We start from the raw sequence: 21,090 nt of genomic DNA, 5'->3' as shown, positions 1-21,090 counted from the left end.
CGATATGCAGGTGACACCACCCTTATGGCAGAAACTGAAGAGGAACTAAAGAGCCTCTTGATGAGAGTGAAAGAGGAGAGTGAAAAAGCTGGCTTAAAACTCAACATTCAAAAAATTAAGATCGTGGCACCTGGTCCCATCACTTCATGGCAAATAGATGGGGAAACAGTGGAAACAGTGTCAGACTTTATTTTTCTGGGCTCCAAAATCACTGCAGATGGTGACTGCAGCCATGAAATTAAAAGACGCTTGCTCCTTGGAAGAAAAGCTATGACCAACCTAGACAGCATATTAAAAAGCAGAAATGTCACTTTGCCAATAAAGCTCCGTAATAGTCACAGCCATGGTTTTTGTAGTAGTCATGTACGAATGTGATAGTTGAACCATAAAGAAGGCTGAGCGCCAAAGAATCAAGGCTTTCAACTGTGGTGCTGGAGAAAACTCTTGAGAGTCCCTTGGACGGCAAGGAGATCAAACCAGTCTATCCTAAAGGAAATCACCCCTGAATATTCACTGGAAGGAATGATGCTAAAGCTCCAATACTTTGGCTACCTGATGCAAAGAGCTGACTCATTAGAAAAGACCCTGATGCTGGGAAAGATTGAAGGTGGGAGGAGAAGGGGGTGACAGAGGATGAGATGTTTGGATTGCATCACTGACTCAATGGACATGAGTTTGAGTAAGCTCCAGGAGTTAGTGATGTACAGGGAAGCCTGGCATGCTGCAATACATAGGGTTGCAGAGTTGGACATGACTTGGCAACTGAACAAGAGGGACAGAACAAGACACTCTCCCAGAGAGGCTGTATTAATTCAGCACTTGGGACATCATAGGCCTTGTAACTCTGACACACAGAACTGAAATGTGGGGAAGAGGTAGGGCTGGGCTTAGGGTTGGAGTGAGTGGTGAGCTGCCGCAGGCAGGCAGCCTGAAAAAAGAGATAAACAGAACAGCCCGCATTTAAGATCATCTCAAATCAGGGTGGTTGGGCCATCAGAGCAGGTAGCCAGCTCTTTCCCCACCAGGCGGGCTGAAAGTCCTGGGAGGATGCTGGGTCTCTATGCCAGTGTGTCATGTTGTCCCTGAACTCGGCTCAAGGCGGTGGGGCAATGGGTGCTGGACTTAGAAAAGCCCTCCAGAAAGAGTAGAGAGCTTTAAAGCTGAAAGGAGCAAGGGACTTCCTTGGGGGCCCAGTGGTTAAGAATCCACCTGGCAATGCAGGGGCCGGGAGTTTGATCCCTAGTCAGGGAACTAAGATTCCAAATGCCAGGGCACAGCTAAGTGCACACACTGAAGTACTCAAGCCCACGTATTCCGGAGTCCTCGCCCCACAACTCGAGTCCGTGCGCCGAAGTAAAAGATTCTGCCTAGCCCAACAGATCCTGCAACTAAGACCAAGGAACAACATTTTTTTAAAAAGAGTGAACTGCAAGGATCCGGCCCTGGGGAGCCAAAGAGTGTATTCAGGAAAGGCAGAAGGGCCCCCCTGGCCCTGTCTGGGGCTCAGACTGCTTGCTCCGTTCGTTCAGAGACCCTCGGGAAGAGAAGAGGGAAGAGGGCTCGGGTCAGCCGCCTGCCCTTGGCCGCGCCGCCAGCACAGCGCAGGATGGGACGGACACAGGGCCGCGGAGTGATCGCTGGCCAGTATCCAACCCAGACCCGCCAGCCGGAGTACCGAGGGCACTGAGAGCCCTCCCCCCCACCCCGCCCCCCGGGAAGGCCCGCCCTCACCTTCCTCCTGCTTCATGGTGAGGTGCTCCTCGGCCCTCTCCTCCCAGGTCTGACACACATTCAGGAGGCAGCGCTCCTCCAGCTCCTGCCTGCAGAGGACAGAGCCGGGCCCAGGGCACATCCGGCTGCCCACCCCCGCCCCGGACCCCGAAAGCTGGGGGTGTGAGGGGGCAGCCAGGGCAGGGGGGTCATAGGAGGGGCCCTGGGGAGGCTTTGAGAGGTCACAGGAGTCTTTGAGTGACCCGAGGGAGCAAGGCAGAGGTGAGAGGCGTCTAGACGGGTTAGAAAGAGAAGCAGGGTTGGCAATGAGGAAGGGGCTTCAGTGTGAGAGACAGAGAGCCGGGAGAGGCAGGGGACACACAGGAGGGGCAGATGGGCGCGACGCCGGGACGGGAGTCTGGAGGGGATGTGAGGGCCATGGGGCCGCGCTCGGATCCCGACGCTTTCTGGGGTGGCTCCTACCGTGCCTTCAGGCTCCTCTCCCGGCTGTGGCTCAGAAGTTCTGTCCTTCTCCAGGCCAGATCCGACGCGGGCACCGGCAGGACAGCAGCGGGCCCTGGAGCAGGGCCAGGCGTCCCCGCAGGGGCGGGGACTGGCGCGGGGACGGGCGGCCGGGCCCAGGCCCGGGCGGAGGCGGAGGCTGGGGCCTGGGCCGCAGGCAGGGGCGGAGGCAGGCTGGGGGCAGGGGCGGGCACGGGACCCAGGGCCCGGGGGCACCTCCGGCCTGGCAGGGCGCGGGCCTTGGCGGCCCTCCGAAGCGCGGCCTCCTCCTCCTCTACCTCCAGCAGGCGCCTCATGAAGCCGGGCCGGGCGCTGCCGGGATCCCGGGCGCCCGTGGCCGCCGCGGGCTCCTGAGGCTGCTTCTGTGTGGGGTCCAGCCCCCTCGCTCCCGTGTCCACCGCCTCCTGGGGACGGGACGGGCAGGTGATGCGTGAGGCCTCCAGCAGCCGGACGGTCCCGCGAGCTGCTCGCGGCCACCCACCGCAGGGCACCCTCAGCCTCTCCTTCTCCTCTGGGTCCCAGGGAACCCACATCTCTCCAGCATATTCTAGACCCCTTCCGCACGTCCTCCTCGACCCCCGACCTGGGCCTCGTCCCAGCTCTCCGAGCTGTGCTCTTGAGTGGTGCTTCTTTCCTCCTCTGCAGTCAGCGCAGCCTGTCCAGCTCGCTGCTTGCCCTCCCTGGAAGCACGCTCCCTGAGGGCAGGACCGCACCTGCCTCTTTGTCCTATCAACACAGCAGCCTACTCCCACTTGGCAGGCGCTCAGTAGATTCCCATCCACGTGTTCAGCAAATCCAGCACCTCCTAGGTCTGTCTCTCCTAGAGAGGGGTGAGCTGTCCCCTGCCTGCCTCCACCCAGGCGGCCCCAGGCAGGCTCCAGCCCGGCCCTTTCTCCTGTTCAAAGATGGAGCTGTCACCACACACCTGCTCGACCTAAAGTATCAGCACTGCCCTCTCCGCCAGATTACTCCCATCAGCATGTAAACACACTATATTATTTTCCTTCTTTAATTTAAAATTATTTAATTATTATTACTTTAAGGTTTTTAAGCTGCGCCCTGTGGCAAGCAGGATCTGAGCTCCCGACCAGGGATTGAACCTGTGTCCCCCACATTAGGAGCGTGGCGTCTTAACCACAGGACCAGAGAGCCTCTTACCTTCCTTCTCTAAAAGAAAAACTCTCAGGGCTCCCTTGGTGGTCCAGTGGTTAGGAATCCGCTTTCCATTAAAAACTAAAAAAAGAATCTGCGTTCCAATACAGGGGACATGGCTTCAGTTCCTGGCTGGGGAACTGAGATCCCCACAAGCTGTGGGGCAACTGAGCCCGTGGACACAACTGCACAGCCTAGGGGGTTCTGTGTCCGTCGGGCCTGTGCTCTGCACCTAGACAAAGTCCACGCGCTGCAGCGAAGAGACAAAAACCCAGCGCAGCCGGAAAGAAACAACGCCCGCACTACACAGCCTTTCAGTGCCACCCGGTTCTCCGCCCTGCCTTTCGAGCAGAATGCCTCGAAAGACTGGCTGCGCCTGTCTCTGCGGAACACTTCCCTGACCAGAGACTGAACCCATGTGCCCTGCATCGGAAGCACAGAATCTTAACCACTGGACCACGAGAAAAGTCCCTCCATTTCTGAATGTGGTGGAGACCAGTGGTCTGTCCTCAGATGCCTTCCTGCTCCGTACAGTCTCCTAGATGTTACCCCTGTTTTCCTCACATTTACATCTCCCATCCTGACCTCTCTCTCCTTCCTAACTCCATACATCCTCCCGGTATTTCTTCCTGTTTGCCCAGAACATGACCAAAGCAGAACCTGGGGCTCTTTCTGTCTGTTCCTTCACTAGTGTCACTCGGGCCCCAGACTGAAAGCCTCTTTAAAAAAAAAAAAAAACCTCTGGGCTTAGATCGAATCTGGGCTTAGAATCTGCCTGCAATGCAGGAGACCCAGGTCCAATCCTTGGGTCAGGAATATCCCCTGAAGAAGGGAATGGCAACCAACTCCAGGATTCTACCCTGGGGAATTCCATGGACAGAAGAGCCTGGCAGCCTACAGTCCAGGGCGTTGCAAAGAGTCGTACACAACTGACTAACACTTTCACTTTCAAAGTCAATTTACGATATTAGTTTCAAGTGTACAACACAGTGGTTCAATATTTTTGTAAATTTTATTTCCTAAAAGCTCTTTTGATTCCTCTTTCTCCAACCTGCCTTTCCACCAGGCAGATGATAACTGTTCACAGGTTGCCCAATCAAATCAAAGAACTAGGAAGTGAGAAAGCTGTTGGATGTGGGGATGACTTGGGAGGGGATGGGAGTCTCCCAGGCATTCAGGGAAGCTTTGGGTTGTGTGCTGTCACTGAGCAGCTGGCCGACAGAGATCCGTGCCAATGTGGAAAAAACCACTGTGGCCTGGGGTGAATTTGGGGGCTCCAAAGTTGTAAGAGCAGCCTTGACTCGCAACCAAGATACACACATGTGGGCACACACATGCACATGTGCAAACACACACACATGTGTGTACACCCATGGAAACACGCAGGCACGGACTCACACCTTCCCCAGTTTGTGAATACTGCCCCATTCTGCCTCTTCCCTCCTCGTCCTGATCTCCCCCCGCCCCGTTCCCTTCCCCACTGTGGTTCTACTTACAGGTGGACGAGCAGGCCCCAGTGTTGGCTGGATCTCCACAGCCTCGTCTCTAAACAAGGGAGAACCCCCAGGTGAGGGGGGGTGCAGCTCAAGGCTCACCCTTGCAAGGCCTTCTCTCAGCCCCAGGAAACTCAGATCCACCGCTGCAGTTTCACCCCTGGGCTTCTGCTCTCAGAGGCGCTCCTCATTCTTCCACATCCCTTGTGGGGACTTGGCCGGTGAAGAATGGGCCCATGGGGCAAAGAATTCTGTACTAGAGCTACTATACAGATGGGGAAACAGGGGTTCGGGGGGCATGGCTTGACCAAGGTCTTACATCGTTTCAAGAGCTGTCAGGACTAGAAGTCACCTCCTCTAGAACTAGCAGAAGAGCAGTCTTGTTGGGGTCAGGGAGGGGTGGGGTGCCTTACCTTGCTTTGGGTGTGTCAGATCGTGGCCTGGGTGGCGGGGCAGTGTGAACTGTCTTTTCCTCCAGAGTTGCCGTAGGCATTAGGGACACTTCTTCCTGGGAACTGTCCTCACATCCCCCTGGGCCAGGCTCTGGCAGAGCCCTCTGTGGCCCGATGGGTGGGGTGTCCACCTCCTTGGGGGGCTTGTCCTCCAGTTGCTGTTCACAGCTGTCCAAGGTGCAATAAGGCTCTGTTGGCTGCACTGTGTCTGACTCACTGGCTGCCAGGCGACCTGGGATGGGCTCACCCTCTGGGTCCTGCCAAGAACCAAGACGTCAAGACAGGGAGCCCCATCCTGGCTCTGAGGTGACCCTCAAAACTCACCCAGAGACCAGCTGACAAACAGTTACTCTGGTCCAAGCACTGCAAGCATTACCTTACTGAGCTCTCCTGGCACGCCTAGCAGGTTCCCTAAGCAGGGGTCAATTCCTCCACTTTGAGGACTGAGGAAACTGAGGTCCAGAGGAGGCATGGCTTCCCAAAGCCGTGATCCACGCCTCTCTGTGCAGCAGAATGGGAGCCTGGGGAGAGCGAGGCCATCCTCTGTCCGTTTTATGTATTTATTTGCCACACTGCATGGCATGTGAGATCTTAGTTCCCAGACCAGGAATCTAACCCATACCCCCTGCAGAGAAGCACGGAGTCTTAACCACTGGACCACCAGGGAAGTCTCTGACACAATCCTCTTTAAATGGGATTTCTCAAGGGGTGTTTCAAAGAACAAGAATCCTGCATGGTACTCCCTACAAAAGAGATTTTTACATTAACTGATTTCAAGACTTTAATAAGTTGCTATAGTCAAGACAATGTGTGGGCCTTCCCTGGTGGTCCAAGGGTTAAGACTCCATGCTTCCACTGCAAGGGGCATGGTGGGCTCAATCCCTGGTTGGGGAAAGTCAAAGTGAAAGTTGCTCAGTCATGTCCGACTCTTTGTGTACCCATGGACTATACAATCCATGGAATTCTCCAGGCCAGAATACTGGAGTGGGCAGCCTTTCCCTTCTCCAGGGGATCTTCCCAACCCAGGGATCGAACTCAGGTCTCCTACATTGCAGGCAGATTCTTCACCATCTGAGCCACGAGGCAAGCTCCAGAGAAAGGAGAGTCTCCAACAAATGGTGCTGGGATGACTGGACAGCCATATGCAAGAAATGAGCCTCAATCCAACACTCAGACCACATACAAAAATTAACTCAAGCTGGATCATAAACCTAAGTGTTAAACCTAAAATAACAAAACTTCTTGGAGAAAACATAGGATAAAATCGTATGTGACTTCAGGTTAAGTAAAGATTTCTAAGAAGTAACACCAAAAGCACAGCCATAAAGAAAAAAATGATCAACTAGACTTCATCAAAATTAAGACTTCTGTTCTTTGAAAGTCACCATTGAGAGAATGGAAAAGACAGTTGACTATTCAATTAAAATGATGCGCAAAGTATTTGAATAGACATTCCTCCAAAGATACATAATATGTGCCTATAAACACATGAAAAGATGCTTGACATGTTTAGTCATTTGGAAAAGAAAATAAAGACCACAGTGAGATTCTACTACACGCTTATTAGAATGCTTAGAATTAAAAACAGACCATACCAAGTTTGGGGGAAGATATGGAAGAAGTGGAATTCTCATACATCCCTGATGGGATGTAAAATGGTACAACCACTTTAGAGAAAAGTTTGGCAGTTTATTAATAAATTAAACATACAAATACCATATGATCCATTCTACTCCTGGGCATTTATTTTCCCAAAAGAAATGAAAGTATCTGTACACACAGACATGAATGTTTCTATGTCTTATTTGTAATAGTCAAAAAGTTGAAACAAACCAAGTGTCCATCAATAGGTGAAAGAATGAAGAAATCGAGTTTTGTTTGTTAATTTCCACAGAACAGCAAAGTGATTCAATGATATATATATACACACTCTTTTTCATATTCTTTTCCATTGTGGTTTATCACAAGTTATTGAACATAGTTCCCTGTGTTGTAAAGTAGGACAAGAAATCGTGACCTATCCATACACTGGAATAATACTCAGCAGCAAAAAGAATAAAGTATTGGTCTACACAATAACGTAGCTGAGTCTCAAAATATTCATGCTAAGTGAAAGAAGCAAGACAAAAAGAATGGATACTTATGCTTCCATTTATGGAAAATTCTGGGAAATACAAATTCACAGCTGCAGAACACAGATTAGTTGTTACCTGGGGCTTGGAATGAATGGGAGAACCGATGACAAAGGGGACAGAAAACTTTTTTTGGGGGGAATGACAGATGTGTTCATTTTCTTGATTGCAGTGATGGTTTTGTGGGTGTGCACATGTATCCAAAACAATAAAGTATACACTTGAAGTATGTACAACTGTGTATCAATTGTACCTTATAAAGCTGTTTTTTTTTTTTAAAAACCTAAACCTTAAAATAAAAAATAAATTAAAAGATATTTTATAGTCAAATCAGTTTGGAAAAGGTACCATACTCTAACCACCTCTTGAAGGGTCCCACAGAGCTCAGCAGCTAAGAAACAGCTGCTAGAACATTCTAGCATAAGAAAAAAAAATTGGGCCTTGTTAAACCCAGCGTGTCCTGTTTTCAATTTTACCCAGAAGCCCCACCTGCTCCCTGCCTCTAACAGTTCCCTGCTCCCTCACCTCCCCTGCGAGTCGGGCATTCCAACCCCTCCTGCCTGGGATTCTGTGGACATTACCTGGCGACTCTCAGGGCCCTGACCCTCCACTGGCTCTGGGTTCCACTGGCTCCCCTGTTGGTCCTCAGTCTCTTTCCCTGAGCCCTGCTGCTGCAGCCCTTCCTGTGTCACAGGGACCCCGTTGCGGGGCACCCCCAGCTCACTTCCTGGCGTGGCCAGATCCTGGTGTGCTTGCAGCTCCCTGCGCCCTTCCTGGGGGACCCAAGATGACAGCTTTGTCCTGGAGAGAACAGACAAAGGGACACTTCAGCTCCCAAACTGGGGGCAGGGTTTTATATTCTTCTGCATCTTCACGGTGCCCACACGGGACTAGGCACGCCATAGGTGCATGCTTAATGCCTGGGAGAAAGAATGAAGGACTAACATGAATTCCTCCAACCACAAACACTTTGATGTCAATGTTTAAGAGAGTTAGGATTTAATATTTTCATTATTACTTAGTGCTTTTTAGAAAAAAAGAAAAATCAAGGAGAACTGGAATGCATAGTGGTGGGGAAGACTTGAGCCTTGGATCATTAAGCTAAAGTTGACATGTCTGGATTTGAATCTGCGTCGATCTGATCTCACTTTAATATTATGGAGTATTTCCTCCAGGCTTCTTCCTTAAGGACATACATACATACTTTCAATGGGGATTAGTTTAAAATCATCTTCCAATAATTGTATACTTTCAGTTATATTGTGTATATAATTCTGCAATATTTTTTCAATTAACAGTATAATCTAAATTTTTCCCATGCCCCAAATCTTTCATAAACATGTTTTTAAATGAAAGCATAAAATTCTCTATTTTATAGATAATCATAATTTGCTTAACTATCCCCCTATTGTGGGCATTGAGCACACACTGGGGTGCTTTCCTGGTGGCTCAGCGGTAGAATCCGCCTGCCAGTGCAGGTTCTGTCCCTGGGCTGGTAAGACTCCCTGGAGAAGGCAGTGGCAACCCACTCCAGTATTCTTGCTGGAGAATCCCATGGACAACGGAGCCTGGCAAACTGCAGTCTATGGGGTCACAAAGGGTCAGACAGGAATGAGTGACTAAACAGCAGTACACACGGACATTTAAAAATTTTTTAGCCTTTAAAATAAGGTGCCAGGAGAAATCTTTGCACATAAACTTTGCCTGAATCTTCATTTCTTTCCTTAGGGTATATTTCTAGAAATACATGAGGTTAAAAGGAAAATAGATGGGTAAACAGTGGAAACAGTGTCAGACTTTATTTTGGGGAGCTCCAAAATCGCTGCAGATGGTGACTGCAGCCATGAAATTAAAAGACACTTACTCCTTGGAAGGAAAGTTATGACCAACCTAGACAGCATATTCAAAAGCAGAGACATTTCTTTGCCAACAAAGGTCCATCTAGTCAAGGCTATGGTTGGATGTGGTCATGTATGGATGTGAGAGTTAGACTGTGAAGAAAGCTGAATGCCAAAGAATTGATGCTTTTGAACTGTGGTGTTAGAGAAGACTCTTGAGAGTCCCTTGGACTGCAACGAGATCCAACCAGTCCATCCTAAAGGAGATCAGTCCTGGGTGTTCTTTGGAAGGACTCATGCTAAAGCTGAAACTCCAATACTTTGGCCACGTGATGCAAAGAGCTGACTCATTGAAAAAGACTCTAATGCTGGAAGGGATTGGGGGCAGGAGGAGAAGGGGACGACAGAGAATGAGATGGCTGGATGGCATCACTGATTCAATGGACATAAGTTTGAGCAAACTCTGGGAGTTGGTGATGGATAGGGGGGCCTGCTGCTGCTGCTAAGTCACTTCAGTCGTGTCCGACTCTGTGCAACCCCACAGATGGCAGGCCACGAGGCTCCCCTGTCCCTGGGATTCTCCAGACAAGAACACTGGAGTGGGTTTCCATTTCCTTCTCCAATGCATGAAAGTGAAAAGTGAAAGTGAAGTTGCTCAGTCATGCCTGACTCTTAGCAACCCCATGGACTGCAGCCTACCAGGCTCAGCAGTCCATGGGATTTTCCAGGCAAGAGCACTGGAGTGGGAGGCCTGGTGTGCTGCAATTCATGGGGTCACAAAGAGTCAAACACGACTGACCGACTGAACTGAACTGAAAAGCAGTTTTTTAACAGAGTTCGAGGCATGTAGTAGAGGGGCAATACATATTCCCTGAGGGATTTTTAAAGTTAAGACACAAAAATGCCTCTTGAACACCACACGTCACAGAAACTTGTGGCCTAGTGGGGGAGCTCAGACAAAAAACCGGCACACATGATTATTCAGTGTGAGTCGTGCTCCGGAAAAAAGTACAGGAGTGGTGAGTGGGCAGATCCACCTTAGTCCGGGGTTCCCTCCCCTCTCTCTCCCCACCGGTGGGCCACATTGGGCTTCCCTCCTGGACCTGCTCTCTGGGAAGCCCCCAGCTCACCCTGGTCCTGCCGGAGGCTTCTGCTCCTGGGGACTGAGTTGCGGAAAGCCCTCCTCTGACGCGTCTCTGTGTCCGGGCCCGGTCTCCAGGGCTCCCAGGGCTGGTGCGGGCTGCGGGCCACTGTCCATCGCTTCAGCATCTGGAAACACAGCCTAGAACAAAGATGCCCACGGCCCGGGCTCAAGGAATGGGTCATTCTGAGAGGGGAGACCCCCGCGCCTCTCGGGAGGGGGGAGACCCCGCGCCTCACGGGAGAGGAAACCCTGCGCCTCACGAGAGGGGAGACCCAGCGCCTCATGGGAGAGGGGAGACCCGGCGCCTCACGGGGGTGGAGCAGACCCCCACTCCTCACGGGAGGGGGGAGACCCCGCGCCTCAAGGGAGAGGAGACCTGGTGCCTCACGGGAGAGGCGCTGAAAAGACGCGGGGAAGAGACATGAGGCGGGGAGGGGCCCAGTCAGCACCAAGGGCGCCACAGGAACCTGGAGCCCAAGCGGCACCTTGGCCACGGCGATCCTGACAAGGAGAGCTCGACGGAGCGCATGTGGGGGCCTTCCCCGGCGGTCCAGTGGTTAAGACTCTGAGCTTCCACGTCAAGGGCACGGGTTCAGTCCCTGCTTAGGGAACTAAGATCCCGAAAGCCACAAGGGGCAGCCAAGAAAAAAAAAAAGAGAGAGAAGGGGCAGCCTAGATAAAAAAAAGAAAGAGAGAGACCCTGGCAAAGTCCCAGGGAAGCTTCCTCAGTTTCCGCTGGGTTTTGATGTCTATCACTCCCTAGTTGGGTGGCCTGGAGCCAGCGAGTCCGAGGGAGCTCCAAGCCTTACCTGAGTCAGCAAACTCCAGGCAACTTGGCTCAGTCAACTGATAGTCGTTGTTATAATACAAGATTCCTCTAGGAGTCAACACTAAGGGCATCTACCAAGGGGCAGGGCCAGGGCCAGGTGCCCCCAGGGATTTAACCCATTTAATCCTCAGCATGACACACATGAGTCCAGGAAGCTCAAGGGCTGCAGTGCCAAGCCCAAGATCATACAGCTGGTTAAGTGGCAGCACTGAGACCTCGTGACTATGCTTGTTGGAAAAACAAATGGGCAGGTATCAGAATCCCTGAATGTTTCCTCCAGGCTCCTTCCAAGACCCCTCATTTTAGGCCCTCTTCCTGGGCCCACAAGAAGCTGTAATTTATAACAGAGGCTACAGTTAGAGGGGTATACTTAATCCAAAGAAGTGTTGCCTTTTTTATGGTGACATTTTTAGCTCGGGACACAGTAAAGAAGGCACAGAGATCAGGGATGGAAACTCTGAGTAGCTGTCAGGGGAATAAAGGTTATGGGGGAGGGGGAGGGTAAGGGCCATGGAAGGCTTTCTACTTAGTAGAGCAAGTAAACAATTCTTGTTTTCCTCATCCAGCCAAAATCTCTTTTGGAAACAGAAGCCAACATTCTTTTATGGGAACCTTCCTGCCTCCTTTCAAGAGTACCCCTGCTGACTTCATTATGCAAAGAGATCCAGGCCACTCTGCCCTGCCATGGTGACTAATTCGGGGACAAATATGTGACTACAACCCGGGCCAATGACACTGATACGGGAGACTTTCTTCGGCTATTGCAAAGGGGCTCTCCTCTTGTTTGGGATGTTAAACCAGAGGAAGTACGATGGGAAGATGTAAGCCTGGAGCTGCCAGGGCAATTTTTGCCGTTTTGCAGGGAGAGCGTGCCTGGGAATGCCACAGAGGCAGGCAGAGCCGAGAGACTCATTTAGCACCTTTATCCAGCCATACCTGAAGTCTACAGGCAGGTCTGTCAGTTACACAGCTGATGTGATCTTGTTCCTGCCTAGTCCAATCTGAACTGGGTTTTGTGCCAGTTGTTGTAGAGGCTTGATTAAAGAAGTCAGAGAGAAAGCCTGGGCATGGGAAGGGAAAGGCGCCTGCTGCGGGTGGAGAGGCAGGCCCTACCTGGCAGACTTCTGATGTGGTGGGCTCATCGCCAGCCCTGTCGCTGGCAGTCCTCAGGCCAGGGCTTGGCCGGGCCCCTGGCGCCTCGATCCTATCCTCCACGTACATCTGGGTGTTCCCGCTGTCCATCGTGCCAGGGCCGATGAGGGTACCAAGTGAGGAGCATCAAACCCTGTGTTCCCAGAAAAGAAATCCAGTCAAAGTTCCACCAAGCCCAGTACCTAACTGCCTCTTCAGCAGAGGCAGAGTCTATAGTGGAGAGAGCCTGGCTTAGGGGAAGAAGTAGGGCCAGGCCTGGCACAGGACGGGCACATGGCCCGACCAGGGACCTCCCCGCATATTTTACCCACATAGTTTCCCCAGTTCTCACAATGACTCTAGGAGAAAAGGAGGCTCTGGGAAACAAAGTGACTTGCCTGAAGTCTAACACCAGATGGGTCACAGAGCAGGAATCAAACCGTGGCCTGCTGGGTCCCCAAACCCACACGCTTTTCTCTAGAGCAGAATTTCTTTTTTTTTTTTTTAATTTTTAAACTTTACAATATTGTATTGGTTCTGCCATATATCGAAATGAATCCGCCACAGGCATACACATGTTCCCCATCCTGAACCTCCCTCCCTCCTCCCTCCCCATACCATCCCTCTGGGTCGTCCCAGTGCACCAGCCCCAAGCATCCAGTATCGTAGAGCAGCATTTCTTAACAGGTGTTCTCCAGAATACTGGCTCCATGAGGGGCACCACAAAAAGGTTCTGAGGCCAAACGTGTCTGGAAGTTCTGAGTTAAAATGAAAGAGACTGGGACTTCCCTGCTGGTCCAGTGGTTAAGAATCCACCTTGCAGTGCAGGGGACGCAGGTTCAACCCCTGACTGGTGAACTAAGATCCCACGTGCCGCAGAGCAGCTAAGTCTGCGAACCACGACTACTGATCCTGCTTTTGCCGCTCAGAGTCCACGGGCCACAGTGAGGATCCCACTAAGACCCCAGGCAGCCAAATAAGTAAATATATTTTTTAATGAAATAGGCTCTTTTTGAAGGATTTCTCACAGTCTTTAATGTACTAAATATGCACTTTAAAGAGAGCCCGAGAGTGTCACAGTTGCTGCTGCTACTGCTGTAGAGGAAAGATCTGTTCCTCCCGGGGCTAAGGAACAAGAAGTGGGGAACATCTGTGTGGGGCCCTGAAGTCTCCAGTGGCACTAGAGGGTATGCCGAATCTCCCCTTCCTTGCCTTGGGCATATCCTTTTCTACAGCTTTCCTTAGTCTCTCCCCTTCTGCCTTTCCCATCCAACCTGAGGTTCAAACTGAGGTTCAGGGTGAATCCCAACTGAGGCTCAGGGTGGCCCAGCGCTTTGTCCAGCGCTACACAGCAAATCTGCAGAGGAGCTGGTTTCAAACCCAGGCCTGTGCGACTCCTAAGACTGCTTCTCTACTGTATCATCTTGCCTCCAAAGAAGCTCAATTCATTCCCTCACTCACCCGCACTGCCATCAATTGTGTGCCAGACGTACCCATGCCTGGCACAACATCAGGCCTTGGGAGCACACTGGGGGTCCCGGTGGCTCTCACCAGGGGCTCTGGGGACGTGCCCCTCACAGCAGTTGACCCGAATGCCCCTCTCTTCTCCTTCCCTCCCCACCGTCCCTCCAGTCTCACCAATCCCACAATGCAAACAGGACCCCTGCACAAGGGGACCCCACCGCGGGAGCAGCTCCAGTCTCCCTGAGGACCGAGACTCTCACTGGGCACAGAGGAGTCAGCACCGTGGCAAGCCCCTCTCTCTTCCCCTGGGGTCCCTCCCTTCTCTTCCCTTAGGCTTCCTAGGCTGTCCCCTTTCCTCTGAGCCCTCCTGCCCCAGACGTAGATGACCCATCTGGGAGAAACCTGGCCCCCTCCACACCCCTCACACACACCCCACATTGTCCACTGTCTCCACTCAGAAAGCACAGGCTCAGCCTCAGAATCCTCAGGCCCCAGTATTCCACAGGCTGGGTTTTGAGGGGGCAGCAGCTCCAGAGGGAATCCAGCCCCCTCTCTGTCCCCGTCTGGGGCTTACAACTTCCTTGAGAATCTGGATGAGAAGGGGAAGCCCCCGCCCCCAGCAGGAGAGCATGGATCTGAGGATAGAATCAGGGGGTGCCCAGTACACCCAGGCACTTTCTTGCTCGTTTTTATTGAGATTTAATTCACACATCACACCACTCAGCCACTTAAAGTGTACAGTTCAATGGCTTTTAGTGTATTCACAGAATTGGACAATCCTCACTCCAATTTTAGAACATTGTTCATCACCCCCAAAAGAAAGCCCACAGCCCTTAGTCATCACCTCCATCCCCCCAACCCACCCCCAGCCCTAGACAATCACCAATCTACTTTCTGTCTCTATAGTCTTGGCTATTCTGGACATTTCATTTAAACAGAATCATACTTCCATGGTGGCTCAGAAGGTAAAGAATCTGCCTGCAACGCAGGAGATCTGGGTTCGATCCCTGGGTGAGGATCCCATGGAGAAGGGAATGGCAACCCACTCCAGTATTCTTACCTGGAGACTTCCATTTGCAAGGAGTTGGACATAACTGAGCGACTAACATATATATAATATGTGGTCCTGAGTGACTGGCTTCTTTGGCTTAGCAGATGTTTCCAGGGTTCATCTGATTTATGGGTTGTATCAGCCCTTTGTTCCTTTTTTTGGCCAATATACTACATTTTTTTTGGCCATGTCATGCAGCTTGCAGGGTCTTAGTTCCCCAACCAGGGATTGGACCTGGGCCACAGCAGTGAAAGCTGGTAATCCTAACCACTAGGCCACCAAGGAATTTCCCCCTTTATGTCTCCATTTATCAGTTGACAGACATTTGAGTTCTTTCCCCTTTTTAGCTATTATGAATAATGCTGCCATGAACATTTATGTACAAATTTTTTTGTGTGAAAATATTTTTTCATTTCTCTTGGGTGTGTACCTAGGAAAGGAATTGCTGGGTCATGTGGTAACTCTATGTTTAGCCCCTGGAGTAACCACCATGCTGTTTTCCAAAGTGGTCGCATCAGCCTACATTCCCCAAAGTGTAAGATGTCTGAGGGCTCCAGTCTCCCACACCCTCAGCAACACTTGCTGTGTGTGTGCTTTATTCTGGCCACTCTAGTGGGTGCGGGTAAAAAGCAGTATCTTATTGTGGGTTTGATTTGCATTCCCCTGATGGCTAATGATGTTGGTCACCTTTTCATGTGCTTATGGTTATTTGTGTATATTCTTTGGGAAAATGTCTATTCAGGTTCATTGTCCATTTATAAATTGGGTTATTTGTCTTTTTGTTATTGAATGGTAAGAACTCTATATAATCTAGGTGCAAGTCCTTTGTCAGATACAAAATTTGCAAAATCTTCCTCCAATTATGTGAATTGAGCTTTCACTTTTGCTGTCCTTTGAAGAACAAGCATTCTTAATTTTAAGTTTCATTTACCTACTGCTCTCTTTTGTTGCCTGTGCTCTTAGTGTCATATCTAAGAATCTGTTAGATTCTTTGTATTATAACGTAAATCCAAGACCATAAAGATTTGTCTATGTTTTCCTCTAAGAGGCATATGGTTTAGCTCACACATTTAGGTCTGTGAGCCATTTTGAATTAATTTTTGAATATGGTGTGAGATATGGGTCCAACTTCATTCTTTTGCGTGTGCAATGTAGGTAACTCATTCCCGCACCGTTTGTTGAAAAGATTATTCTTTATCAAATTGTCTTGGCACCCTTTGGGAAAAATCAAGTGGTTATAAATGTGAGGGTTTATTTCTGAATTTTCCATTCTATTTCATTGTTCCGTGGTCTATCCTTATACCAGTACTATACTGTCTTGATTACTGTCCCGTCATATTAAGTATAGAAACTGGGAAGTCTGAGGTCACCAACTTTATTCTTTTATAAGATTGTTTTGTTACCAAGTGCCTTTTTAAAGTAGTTTCCCCATGGCTCAGATGGTAAACTATCTGCCTGCAATGCGGGAGACCTGGCTTTGATCTCTGGGTCAGGAAGATCCCCTTGAGAAGGGAATGGCAACCCACTCTAGTATTCTTGCCTGGAGAATCCCACGGACAGAGGAGTTTGGTGTCCATGGGGTCACAAAGAGTCGGACACGACTGAGCGACTAACACTCTCCATCTGAGAAACAGGGAAATTTCTCTTGGAAATGTTTATGATGGCAGAAAAACACAGCAGGTAAAGATAAACGACCTATCATAGTTCTAGAAGCCACACAGGAACACTGCTCCCCTCAAGCCCCCACCTTGGCCCTGGACTTACCAGAAAGCCGCTGGATGAATCACAGCGAGGTTGCGCACCGCTGTCACCTCCTCCCATATGAGATGGGCTCTGTGTGAGCCTGCACTCTGCCTGTTGGGTTGAATTGAATTGTTAAATAGCGGCGTTAACCTGGGAGTAGCCAGTAGGCCCTCTTATTCTTGGCAATAGACGTTTAGAAATGCCTTTCAGGCGTGTCTGGCCATGTGACTGGGGTTTGAGAATAAGGCAAAGGACAGTCTGACCTCCCACAGCCAGAGGACAGTGTAGCTTCCCTGGGCTGGTCACTGCTTCAGTGGCTCCACTACACAATGAGGATAACAATCCTCGCCCCGCCTACCTCACAAGGATTATTGTGTCAAGGTAACCTCTTCCAGGGAGCCTTCCCTGACTGCCCCCAGGCTGAGTGAGGTCTCTCTTCTTAGCTCCCACACTCCTCCGTGAGTTTCTTCCATCATAACACTTCACTGCGCAATGCAAATGATTTATTTTTTCTCTGTCTCCTCCTCTCTGTAAGCTCCATGAAGGTAGGAGCTGGCTGGGCCTCATCTCTGTGGCCCCAGCACCCAGCACCTGGCCTATAGTAGCTCAGTGCCCATCTCTGTTAGGCTGAACTGAAGGGCAAGTGCTCTGAACATGTTGTAAGACCTAGCTACACGGAGCGAGCATTCCTGTGAGATTCAGAGAGGAAGGTGTCCTACTTGGGGCAGCCACATGGGGCCACTGTGGGCCGCCTTCACACTTGGCTTCCAGAGATGAAGTGATGGAACTTGGTGCTGATGGTGGACGCTATCCCAAAGTTTAGCTCTTAAGAGCTAGTCCCAGATGCTCTCCCAGGTGGAAGATTCTTCAGGTACCTTATTCCTGGGACACCCTATTTTTCCCAGGTGTTGTTCAGCACATACTGATGCAAAGAGTCAGAGTGTGAAAAAGGAAACACAGTGGCTCATCCCCAAATCACTCCTTGGCTTTGGGATGTAGCCAACTGAATACCCATACACACACACACAGAGTCATGTACTTTCATTCACTGAGCACTTAGTCTGTAGCAGGCCCTGTGCTGCTGAATACGGGAGTCCAGAAAGGCAGGGACAGGGTCCTGCATTCAAGAAGCTTGTAGTCTAGTGGGAGAGTGGACATGGAAACAGAACAACAAGAATGTGAGGGGTAAGACTGTCAGCGTGAGAGGTGCCCTCCCTCACCTCTCAGCATCTCTCCCCTCTAGCTTCTAAGGGAACTTCTGTCTTTGTCACTCCAGGATTTTAGGGAAATGAAACAGAACTAGGAGAAAGAAATCTCATTTCTCAATCTCTTCTTTGTTGTGCAGAAACAGGGTAAAGTTGAAATTAAATGTTAAATCAATTCACATAAAGAGAGGTTAACTTCATACCCGCCAGGATGGCAAATATCAAAGGAAATGGAAAATAAGTATTGGCAAGGATGTGGAAATTTGGAACTTTGCTGGCAGAAATGTAAAATGCAGCTTCTGTGGAAAAGTTTAGAGCTCAAAAAGCTACACGTAGAATTACTGTATGGGCTAGCAAGTCCTGCTTCTAGATATATGCCCAAAATAACTGAAAACAAGGAATTGAACAGATATCATTCACCACTAATTCAGGTGGCATTATTCACAATAACCAAAAAGTGGAAACAACCCAAATGTCCATCAATAGACGAATGGATAAACAAAATGTGTTCTATCCAATGTTCACCTGAAGTAATGAAGTTACCAGAACTGCTCCAGCAAAAATGGGTTTGCATGAGATCAGCAGAGAATTGCAACTCGGGGTCTGCAACCAAGGCCAACCATGTTGTGCAAGTCTCCTCAGGGCAGTTCAGTTCAGTTCAGTCGCTCAGTCGTGTCCGACTCTTCACGACCCCATGAATCACAGCACGCCAGGCCTCCCTGTCCATCACCAACTCCCAGAGTTCACTCAGGACTCACGTCCATCAAGTCAGTGATGCCATCCAGCCATCTCATCCTCTGTCGTCCCCTTCTCCTCCTGCCCCCAATCCCTCCCAGCATCAGGGTCTTTTCCAATGAGTCAACTCTTCGCATGAGGTGGCCAAAGTATTGGAGTTTCAGCTTCAGCATCATTCCTTCCAATGAACACCCAGGGCTGATCTCCTTTAGATGGACTGGTTGGATCTCCTTGCAGTCCAAGGGACTCTCAAGAGTCTTCTCCAACACCACACTTCAAAAGCATCAATTCTTCGGTGCTCAGCCTTCTTCACAGTCCAACTCTCACATCCATACATGACCACAGGAAAAACCATAGCCTTGACTAGACTGACCTTTGTTGGCAAAGTAATGTCTCTGCTTTTGAATATGCTATCTAGGTTGGTCATAACTTTCCTTCTAAGGAGTAAGCATCTTTTAATTTCATGGCTGCAGTCACCATCTGCAGTGATTTTGGAGCCCAAAATGAATGCAGAGCTCCTCAGGGCAAGGGGAGCAGAACTCTTTTATTGAGGGGAAAAGGAAGCTGGGGAAAGGAGGGATACAGAACACAGAGTCTGTGACTTTTCATTGGCTGAGTCCTTGCCAGGAAAGAAGAGTCTTGCTTCCTCCTTTTGGGCTAGCATTGCAGGGCCTGGGAGCTCCCCATCCTGGGCTCCTGACTCTTATTTAACCGAACTTTCTGTTTATTAATTTTTTATACCATACAGTGAAATATCATTCAATCATTAAAATAAATGAAATTCTGATATAGGCTATGACATGAATGAACCTTGAAAATACGAAATAAGTAAAATAAACAAAAACAAATACTGTATGATTCCATTTATATGAGATACCTGGGAGAGACAAATTCATATACAGACAGTAGAACAAAGGTTACCAGGGGCTGGGGGTAGCAGGGAATGGGGTGTTATTGCTTAATGAGTATAGGATTTTGGATGATGAAAAAGTCTGGAAATAGACAGTGGTGGATGTACTTAATTTCACTGAACTGTACACTTAAAATGGTTAGAATGGTAAAGTTTATGTTATGTATATTTTACCACCTTGTTTATATTTTAAGAGGGCAGATCAATCCTGTAATAAGGAGTTTATACAGAGTGAGTAAAAGGAGAGAGAGACAAGAGGGAAGAAGGAGGGGGAGAAAGTTTAGGAGCGTTCAGCGAATCGGAGGTTTGGAATCAGCTGCGGCACACAGAGGACCTAACTCATCATAAGCACTGAAATGTTTCTGTAATGAATAAGAGAATGGTAGGGCTTCCTTGGAGGCTCATTGGTAAAGAATTCACCTGCCAATGCAGGAGACGTGGGTTCCGGGAAGATCCCTCATGCCTCGGGGCTTCTAAGCCCCCGGGCCACCACTGTTGAGCCTGAGATGTAGAGCCCGAGTTCTGGAACCTGCTCTTTGTGCTCCGTAACGAGAGAAGCCACCCACCGCAATGAGGAGGCACACATCGGAACTAGAGAGTAGCCCCTGCTCACTGTGATGAGGTAAAAGCCCATGCAGCGACGGAGACTCAGAACAGTCAAAAACAAATTAATATTTTTTAAAAAGAAATAGAATGGTAGAGAAGGGGAAGGGATTTTGATAATTTGACTCAGGGTGACACAGTGGTAAAGAATCTGCCTGCAGTGCAGGAGATTTGGGAGACTCGGTTTGATCCCTAGGTCAGGAAGATCCCCTGGAGGAGGAAATGGCAACCCACTCCATTATTCTTGCCTGGAAAATCCCATGGACAGCGGAACCTGGCTACAGTCCACGGGGTCACAAAGAGTCGGACACAACTGAGCGTGCACCCAAACATTGTAACTCCCATAACATTCTGAGAAATCCAAGTTAAGACTGGGATACTTTAAAAAGTACTTATATTAGTAAACTTGGTTCCTTTTAATACATCCTTTTGTTGAATCTAGACTACAGGGGCCCAGGGCACACGGTGGGTTAGGATAAGGGTGGCACAGTAGGGAAATCATATTTAGCTGGTGGGAAAGGTAAAGCTTTCTCTAGAAGGAAAAGGCTCGGTTGCATCTTAGAGTCGGCTGATGGCAGGACCTTCAGGAAGAGCAGAAGGAAGCAAAGGCTGGAAGAGAGAGAGGAATCAGACAGAACTGTCTAGGTAGCTACAGCTTTGAATCTCAGCCAACTGGACATCAGGTCTAAGTGTCGAGGCAACAGAGATGACCCACAACCAGACAATGGATTGCAGTGTGATGCGTATTAAAGTTTTCTCTGCGGCTCCTGAGATGTTGTGGAAGGGGAAGTGCTCAGACAACCCTTGTTGTTGTTGTCGCTAAGTCATGTCTGACTCTTTGTGACCCCATGGATTGCAGCATGCCAGTCTTCCCTGTCCTCCACTATCTCCTGAAGTTTGCTCAGATTCAGGTCCATTGAATCAATGATGCTAACTAACCATCTCATCCTCTGCCACCCTCTTCTCCCTTCGTCTT

At 49.7% G+C, this 21,090-nt stretch overlaps 1 protein-coding gene across 3 annotated transcripts in view; it reads right to left on the bottom strand.

The window, feature by feature from the left end:
• SPATA21 (spermatogenesis associated 21) overlaps window positions 1-17,120 on the bottom strand; it is a 41,860-nt gene extending 24,740 nt beyond the window's left edge. The window contains exons 1-9 of one of the 3 annotated variants that reach the window (XM_061395625.1): window positions 16,925-17,120; window positions 16,683-16,772; window positions 12,386-12,557; window positions 10,430-10,581; window positions 8,043-8,262; window positions 5,291-5,586; window positions 4,881-4,929; window positions 2,194-2,636; window positions 1,732-1,820 (exon numbers count right to left, since the gene is read on the bottom strand). In XM_061395625.1, coding sequence (XP_061251609.1) covers window positions 1,732-1,820; window positions 2,194-2,636; window positions 4,881-4,929; window positions 5,291-5,586; window positions 8,043-8,262; window positions 10,430-10,581; window positions 12,386-12,514 — 1,378 coding nt within the window. In that variant the 5' untranslated portion in view covers window positions 12,515-12,557; window positions 16,683-16,772; window positions 16,925-17,120. Of the gene's footprint in view, window positions 1-1,731; window positions 1,821-2,193; window positions 2,637-4,880; window positions 4,930-5,290; window positions 5,587-8,042; window positions 8,263-10,429; window positions 10,582-12,385; window positions 12,558-16,682 lie in introns of those variants that run through there. The other 2 variants (XM_061395626.1, XM_061395627.1) reach the window with 2 other exon arrangements.
• Between the last annotated feature and the right edge of the window lie 3,970 nt (window positions 17,121-21,090).

The sequence above is a fragment of the Bos javanicus genome, chromosome 2 (genome assembly GCF_032452875.1).
Source record: "Bos javanicus breed banteng chromosome 2, ARS-OSU_banteng_1.0, whole genome shotgun sequence".
Classification (NCBI taxonomy): Eukaryota; Metazoa; Chordata; class Mammalia; order Artiodactyla; family Bovidae; genus Bos; species Bos javanicus.
The sequence above is the reverse complement of the archived record's forward strand: the minus strand, read 5'-3'. Positions and strand labels throughout refer to the sequence as shown.